Here is an 8789-nt window from a genome sequence, read left to right as displayed (position 1 = left end):
GTGTTATTCAAACTTTGCACACAAATCAGATATCTACCTGGCTTGTTCTTTCCTTTTTGGATTGGGCTGTAGAATGAATGTCTTCCAGCTCTTCTTTCCCAGCAATTTTTCTTTTGAGGCTGAACTGGACTCTGTATGGCTCAGAATACTGAAGAATCTTGAGTGCGTCTTCATATTTGATATTATCGAAAAATATTGTAGCACTCAGAAGCTGATCACCTGCAAGTCAAATCAGACAGTATTTTAGCATCTGCCTTCTTGCAGTTTTTCAAATTCTGCTGAATTAATGTTCATCAAAAAATATCATCGCATCCTGTTAATTTAAAATATAAAATGATGTTCACATAACAGAGTCAAAGAACAGCTAATGCTGGAAAGGACCTCTGGAGATCACCTAGTCCAACTGTCCTGCTCCTGACCTGCTACAGATGGTTTACATGCAGTCAGGTTTTGAAGATCACCAAGGATGGTGACTCCACAACGTTTTGGAAAAGCTGTTCCAGTTTCTGACCACCTTTACAGTAACGAAGTTTTTTCTTACATTTTCCAATATTTAGATTTTGGATTCCTGTTCCTGTTTAAATAATTATTTATTGTAGTTTTGGGGCATGTTATGAAAGGCTCAAAGGTAGGCTCTCAATGAATGTCATGAGTTGGGAGTTTTTTTTCATTTCAGTTGTGTATATACCACTTTCTATGTATGTTTTTCACTGCTCCAGTGAAAATTGATTTATTTATTTGCTTATGGTACATTAAAAGATCACATTTCATTATTATTTAAGTATAATATTTCTAATATGGAAAGGTTAAGGTCACACATAGCCCTAGTTGACCTACTCTTTCTATTACCTAAAGAGATGACAGATCAGGTAGGTATTTATATCTACACACAGCCACATATCTCATTATTTTAAGATATTAAAAACCAAAACAAACCAAAACAGAAAGTCAGACCGTACCTTCTCTCAGACTAAATATTTTTGAAGCAGGAGATTCCCTAAGTACTTTTTTAATAAATATGCCTTCGTTTCCTCCACCCATCACACTAAAACCACTGGCACCAGCTTCCACTTCTGTTTTCAGGGTCACTTCCATGGTATCCTAGATAACAAAAAAAAAGTGTGAATTCATAATTTTTATTAATTTCTATGATAGTGTTATATATTATTCTACAATAAAATGTTGAGTCTTGTCAGGTATACTTTCAGTACTTCCTGAAAGATTAGCAAAACCAAAGAATGTACTTGTTCAATGTGAGTTTGATGCTGTTCAAAATTAGAATTAAGCATGTGTTAGGCTAAGGCTGGAACAGGGCCACAGGGAAAATAGGCTGTAATTTTAAGATATGAAATATATGAAATCTTTTAGTGCTGAAAGACTGTATTTTCTGTGAAGATGTTAAGAACCTGAATTAGAGTCTAGAAAAGTCAAACTGAGAGCTAATGCTGTGCTGTACTCAAACAAGAAAAGGCTAGAGAGTGCTAAATAGAATTATGGAGGGACCCCAAATAGGATGACTAAGTGTTCACACCTGTGCTAGAACTAGCAATGCAGCTGTGAAATTTCTGGTCAAAACAAATGTAAAGTGAGTCTCTGCCTATTTGTCCTTCCCTCTGTCCACCCAACTATATCTCTGTTGCAATGGACTTTGCTGTTTTGAAAGCCCCATGCCTAAAACTACTGAGTGCTTTTACACTGACCTGTGGACGACTCTTTTTTGATTTGTCAGTAGAATATTTTTTTTCTTCTTGAAGCTGAAAAATAATTTGCAGTTATTTAGTGCTCAGAAGTCATACTATTGGAAAGTACAACATCAGGTTAAATGCCCTGTTTAGACTATGAACTGAGGCTGACTTTAATGCCAACAGAGCAAAATTGGGATCTAGTAGTGCAATGTACTACAATTATCTAGAATATCTAGTGTGAATTATCTAACTATATTATTCCCAGTATTAAGTTAGATGCCATGGCCTCCCTGCATTGTACCAAAAATGTGCAAGAAAGCAATGCAAGAGATCAATTGTTTGAAGGCATGGGGAGCTTTTTCTGTGTTACTCATGTAGCACATTTCTCATACTTTCATCTTTGTGAACACACTTTTTTTCTTCACTTATTTGACTTCAGCATGAATTTAAATCTGTTGCCTATTTATCATAACAGTACTAATTAGAACTTTACCTTTGAATAACGAAGAGCTACAGGTAATTTTTAAATATGCATTAGTTAGATCCAAGACAGCTAAATAGTCTAATAGAAAAAGCATTGATTTTTTGACTCTCTCTGCCTTGGGTTCTTTAAGGAATGTTTTTGGTTTTTCTTACTAAGAAACAAGAACATTACCAACAAGAAGTTCAGTACAATATAAAATTATTGATGAACGTGGCCCTGATTTTGGTGGGGACAGGAAGAGAATGGTGATGCAACAATATCTTATTACATGACAAGATACATCTGTGTCCCTGCTAGTTGTACAAGCTAAATCCTCATGAGTTAAGCTGGTAAAGCCATGCCTGCCTTTAAATATTCTTCTTCTGTGGAATATTCATAAACTGGAGAGGATCCTTGTGGCCTTGGACGGATGTCTTCTACTGCCACTTCATTAACCTGTGGAAAAGAAATGAGTTGTAGGAAAGTAACATCCACCATTAAACAGTGACCCGTTTCTTTAGAATTGTTTTTCTACCTAGACACGGTTTCCTTCTGTGTTCAAATCTTTCATTAATAGTGATGGATGTAAGGAGGTTACTCAGGAATATGAGGGACAGACTCCTGAGAGACAAAAAAAGTGGCATGCTGATTTTGAGTCTCTTTATGACCTGTATACATATATGGGCTGATCAGACTAAAATCACTAACAAATCAATTCTTTATAAATTAAAAAGCCAATAAAAATTCCTTTCCCTGCTTTATTTGCACACCTAACCTTTGCATCCTGTGGTTTCAAACTTTATTGCCCTCTATAACTAGGCAAACCACGGAAAAGACTCAGCAGGAATTTCTGCTGACAAACATTTGGGATGCTTCCTTCTGAAGCAAAATGACAGGGAACCTAAACCGGCTAAAGTTTTAAAGAAAAAATACTGCACTTAAAAGCCATGTAATAGTTTGCTAACTCTTGGTATTACGCTTACACTGGTGAATCTTGACAAAGAGCAGATCACTTAATACTGAAGCATTATTCCAGCTTTTGAGCTGGCAGGAGAATCCCAAGCAGAAATATAACGCTTTTTTTTTGGGGGGGGGGGGAAATCATCAGCAAGAGCACGCTATAAACAAAGTATTTCAGATCCCATTTTAACAAAGTGCCCCCCTCCCCCCCCCAGAAGAAACCCCAACAACTTCAAAAAAACTCACAGCATCTTCATCCTCTGCATCTGCTTCAGCACCAGCATCTCCTGGAGGCTCGGCTGGTCTCAGCTGGCGTGCAGAACCTGAAAGCAGCAGACAGTTTGTTGGTGCCTGCAGGAACCCTGCAGAGCTCAGACCCAGCAGTCGCCTTGCAAGCTGAAGCCTTCTGGAGCAGCAGAGCTGGGGGACGTGCAGCACTGGCTGGAGAAAGGCCTGCTTTCATTCACACTCCTTATCTCAGACCTCATCAGGCCAGTCTTTCAAAGATACCAGAAATATTTGTATCCAGAAATGTAAAGGCTTTTGTGGAGGCAAAAATCCCCAGATTGGAGAAAATGTAGAACTAGAATTTGGCCAGATTTATTTTGGTTTTATTACCTGGGGGAGCTTGAGGTGTGTATTGGGCAGAGATGGCAGGGTTTTGGGAGTGGTGGGGTGGTCCCTGTGGGAGGAGGTCATAGACCACACTGTGCTGGACACAGCTGCTTGCAATGCTGAACCAGCTGGAGGAGTTTCTGGCACCTCTGTGAAAAATGTGTTTAGGAAAGCATGGTAAACAGTGAGAAAAAGAGACACCACCACTAGTGGATAAAGATAGAGAAGACCACATCAGAGCAGCAGGAGAGATGGCAGAGTAGAAGAAACGCTGGAGCTAAATAGTAACTTCAGAAAGGGCCAGAGAAAGAGAAGCTGCCAGAGCTTTTTTATTATTATTATTATTATTATTATTATTATTATTATTATTATTATTATTATTATTATTATTATTATTATTATTATCAGAATCAGTAACTAGCAGTTCATTAATTGGCAATAAAATAAAATGATTGGCATTCCCCACCGTGAAACACTTCCTTGCTTCTGACAGAGGTTTTAAGAGCTCTAGAGTTAACATCATGGAGCTTTGCTAGTCATAAAGACTCTGCTTCCCTGGTTTTTAAAAGTATTCAGGGCAGAGAGAGATGGAGTGAAAGAGATGGGCTGCTTGAAAGTATGATTCTGTTGAAATGACGTAAACTGAGCACTAAATGAGAACAGCATAAATACATCAGCAATTTTGGAGATCCAGGCTTAGCCAGTAGAGGACAGTGTGGGTGAACTACACATTCCCTGATTCCCAGGTTGTTCTAATACATGCCTAAGTCCTTGTCCTGATAACTGTACTTCTTTCCTGTCTCCATGTTTCATTTTTTCCAAACCATCAGGCCGTCCACTTCTGCAACTGCCATTAATACACATAGTTTTGGCTCTCCTAAACAGATCCTCTGGCTCAAAAATATGCTCTAACACTACAGAAGACAACCACAAGCAGAACTGTGAAACTTATTGTCTAGTTTAAATGATGTATCCTCAGGCTGGAACGAAGCATTCCTGGATGTGGCTATTACATGCTGTGTTGCAGACAAGCCAGCACAACGTCTGCAATACACATGCAATAACTCTTAACTTATGGAAGTTGCTAAGCTCGTGTTAAAATGGCTGTGATTTTGCTAGCCCTTCTTCATAGTTTTCTGATCTCTTACATTTATTTTTTCCTTAATTTTTTTTAAGATTAATATTTTTAGTACAGGCAGAATCTTGAAGGAATTATGCCATGTGATCACTTTGTTAAGATGAATGGTGACAGCATGCTTCCAGAGTGAATGTCCCATGTTGGTCTGTGAGCCAGGTTTCCAAACTTAACAGAATAGAAAACATCCTCATCAGCCATATGAACATAATCTTAATCATCTCTCCTGTGGTATTTTAGCTTCAGAGAACTAGGATCAACTCAGAACACATCAGGACTGACAGATCATGCCTCCTTTAGCCTTCACAGGACTAGTCCTGATGCCTACAATGGGTAACTCTAGAAGATGGTCTTAATGCAGGTCTTAACCCAAAGACATGCATAAACTGATTTGGTTTTTCTCAAATGCTCTATCACTGGCAATTTTCAGATGCTTGAGAAAACTGGAAAATGATCATAACCTTGCCAAAAAACTTAGAAGTGGATTTACAAACCTGACTTTAGGCATTTCTGCTTGAAAACTCTGGAATCCATTCATGAAGCTCTTCACCACGTATTTTAATAAGCATCATATGCAGAGAAGAGCTGCAGGACTGAAGTTTGATTGTTTAATTTGCTTAGTGCTTATAAAGATACAGGTGCCAACAGTGAATTTTATGGCTGTTACTAAAATTCCAAGAAATAGTAAGGACTTAGTCCTGTGGCATGGCTGTATTTTTCACTTGGGAGAATCCCACCCACAAGCCCTGCAGTCCAGCAGAATGACTTCACAGAATATTGCTTGGACTGCTGGAGTGTTTGCTCTTCAGTGCAGCAATTCAAGGCTAATTACAGCATTGATTCCTGATGGCTGCCAATAATTTTGCTACTGGGAAAGGAAATAACTATCTGGGAGGATTCTTGGGCTCATTAACCATCCAGTGGGGCATGTCATTTGGGTCTAGGATAGCACAACTATCCTATAGGTTCTAACAGCTGTAAAACTTGAAAACTGATGCTTTGAACAAAGGATACTTAGAATGTTGAGGTGACTAACACCTTCAAAATCTTCCTGTTGCTAAGACTGGGTTACTCATAAAATCCAAGAGAACTACATCACTTCCCACAGTGAGACCTCAACACTTATTTCCCATTGGGATGCCTTTAAAACAATAGACAACACTGCCAAGTCTTGTTCAGTATGGATATGGAGAGAGAGAGCCGGTCTAGATGACATCTCATTTGGGTCAGGACCAGGAGAAAGTTTCTTCAATTCTACCAACTGTTGATCAGGCAAAACAGTGGTGTATGAAGCAAAAGGGAGGCTTTACATGCTTGGCAGGTGATTGTTCTCCTTGCCCTTGCCAGAGGGGCTATGGTTCAAGGAGAGCCAAAATGTCACCAGAAGATTCCCTTGCTGTTAAGAAGAAAATCTATCAGCACAAAAGGTGTTTTTCACCTACCTCATGATGGGTAGGAAGGTAAGAGTCCTCCTGTGAAAGTGCTTAGTCAACTCCTACACCTCCCCTAAATGGTGAAACTAGGACCCCTTCCTACAAAATGGAACAACAGACTAATGTCCCCAGGACTAATAGGGATGTGACAGAGGTTGCATGGAGGGACATCAGTTACACAAATGACCTTCCATCCCAAAGCTTCACCCTGATGCCTTTCCATCCACCCTGTTTCCCACAAACTCTGCCTATTTTTACATTAATTCTCCCCTCTACTACAGCTAACCCATGCCATAAAAGACTACTTGTGCCCCAAAACTTCTTATTGTAGACTAAGATTTGATTCATTTCTTTCCTCATTTAGAATACTTTAAAAACAAATGTGTAGCAGAGGGGAGCTTCAGTACATCAATGAATTCCATTTTCAGCAAAGCCTTTTTTCTGCATAAAAAAGAGTGTGCCAATAAACTATGATTTATATGCGTGTCATTCTCATGCCTCAAATAGCAGTGATGCCAACATTTTATAGGTTTTTACTTCTTTTAAAAACTCTGGACAATCAATGCTTTGTTCAAAATGTTTTATAAACAAGATGGAATTTACATCAGTGACTACTTCTAATAGGCACTTGAACTGACTTCAGAACAAGAGAATTTTTTGAAAGTCAGCAGTAGGAGTTATATAGGCTGGAACAATTTCTAGCATATGACTGAAAATTGTGTTTGCTTTTTTAAATGCTGTTTTAAAAAAAAAAATTTTTTTCTTTAATCTAGAAACCCAGCTAGGCTGTTTTGGGTAAAACAAAAAAAAAAAAAGTAAAAACAGGTTATTTTTTTTGTATTCACATTCAGTGAGTAACAGTTTCCTAAACCACTGTTTTTAGACATGGTAATCTATTTAAAACAAGATGATTTCATTGAATTCAAACTGAAGAGGATCCTAGTTTTAACTGAGACACTGGTATATATGGTATATAAATTTACCACACTCTGTATGCTTTAAAATCAAATTAACAATAAATGAATAAATGAGAACATTAGAAATGTTTAAAAAAGAAATTCTAAAGTCCTTTGCTGATCATTTTCTTGCTGACCTTCCTTGCTTACAAATTGTATCTTTTACTCTGTCATTTTTAGATCTGGGCTTTCTACCTTCAAAGATTTTATGCTAAATTTATAATTGTGTATTTATTAATGTAGTAATTTGTAGTAATCTGTTCTTATTTTTAAGCATATAACTTTTCCTTGCATCAACTTCTTAGGCTTTATCTTTCCTTCTAAAAGTGGCTTTGTTTTGTATTTTATTTTTGTATTTTATTTAATTTTTCTTCTGGTTTTGTCAGACAGAGTTAAATACTGCTGTAGCGTTATTTTCCTTGGGATTTTAATGTAGATAAATGAAAACTGAAAAGAGGAGCCATGTTTTTAATGCAAATGTTTTTTTTACAAAGGTGCAAGTTAAATATCCCTCATTCTCAGGCAATACCCACACAAGGAGAAGAGGTTCCTTCTCACCATGTACTGACTGGCATGAATTACCTAACTTCACTTCTACAACTGTTTTTGCTAACAGACAGAAACCTGAGCTATGGTAAGCATCTGTCCAGAGGTGAATACTTGCATACTTTGCTCATTTACCTATTAGTGTTTGTAAATATATGAAGATCACAACCTATGCCTTTTCTTTACCACGGTTTTGTGTTTGCTGCTTAGCACTTCTTAGTTACAAGAGGAAACAGCCCTGTTCATGCTGTAATGTGGAAATAAATAGCTTTGAGTCCACAGCTGGTCAGAAGATTCTTGCCTAGACATGTGGGCAAGAGTAGGACATCTTTGGGTCAGGTCTCTTCTGCAAATGCAAAGCACACCCTAAGCACATCATCTGATTTGTTCTATTAATGAGGAGGAGGAGTGAATAATTGCAAGACAAACAAGCAGCAGTACTAATTTACTATCACTGGCATTGCTGGCATATGTTTGACCCAGTGAAGAATTCATACACATAGGTCAGCAGGAGTCACACTACTCCCTCATCTGTTTATGTCTCACTGTAAATAAGGTGCACTACTGCTGCCAGGGCAGCTGCAGTGGGTATCAGACCCCTCTTCCTTCAGTCATCAGGCCCTGTACCTGCTTACCTGCCTGTCCCTGTGCCCTCAGGAACCCTGTCATGGGCCTGTTATAGTCACTACTAATACACTGCTCCAGAATTCTAAATTCTAAATTTACACACACACACACACCCTTTTTAAATTAAATAAAATATAATCCTTAGTTCTAAAATTAAATCTATTCCTCAAAATGGACATAGTGTGCCCTATTTTTTTCCCCAACAGAGGGCTTGTTCTCCCTCTCCTGCAGGTATCACAATTACTGGGATTCCTTTCCTTCCCTCAGAGCTCTCATTGCCGCCAGAGCAGTGCAGCTGCGAAGTCCCGCAGCCTCTCCCCATTCACTTCTTATATTTGAAATAGGGAATATTTTAAATAGTTAGAATAT

The 8789-nt window shown here is 38.2% G+C and overlaps 1 protein-coding gene across 1 annotated transcript in view; it reads right to left on the bottom strand.

Moving 5' to 3' along the window:
* Window positions 1–8789, bottom strand: part of AHNAK2 (AHNAK nucleoprotein 2) — a 54931-nt gene that overhangs the window by 26531 nt on the left and 19611 nt on the right. Inside the window, exons 2-6 of the mRNA XM_071745397.1 lie at window positions 3355–3431; window positions 2515–2604; window positions 1701–1754; window positions 960–1101; window positions 38–219 (exon numbers count right to left, since the gene is read on the bottom strand). Of these exons, the coding sequence (XP_071601498.1) occupies window positions 38–219; window positions 960–1095 (318 nt within the window). The 5' untranslated portion in view covers window positions 1096–1101; window positions 1701–1754; window positions 2515–2604; window positions 3355–3431. The remainder of the gene's footprint in view (window positions 1–37; window positions 220–959; window positions 1102–1700; window positions 1755–2514; window positions 2605–3354; window positions 3432–8789) is intronic.

This window comes from Heliangelus exortis, chromosome 5 (assembly GCF_036169615.1).
Source record: "Heliangelus exortis chromosome 5, bHelExo1.hap1, whole genome shotgun sequence".
Taxonomy (NCBI): Eukaryota; Metazoa; Chordata; class Aves; order Apodiformes; family Trochilidae; genus Heliangelus; species Heliangelus exortis.
Note: the sequence above shows the minus strand (reverse complement) of the source record. Positions and strands in the feature narration are given on the sequence as shown.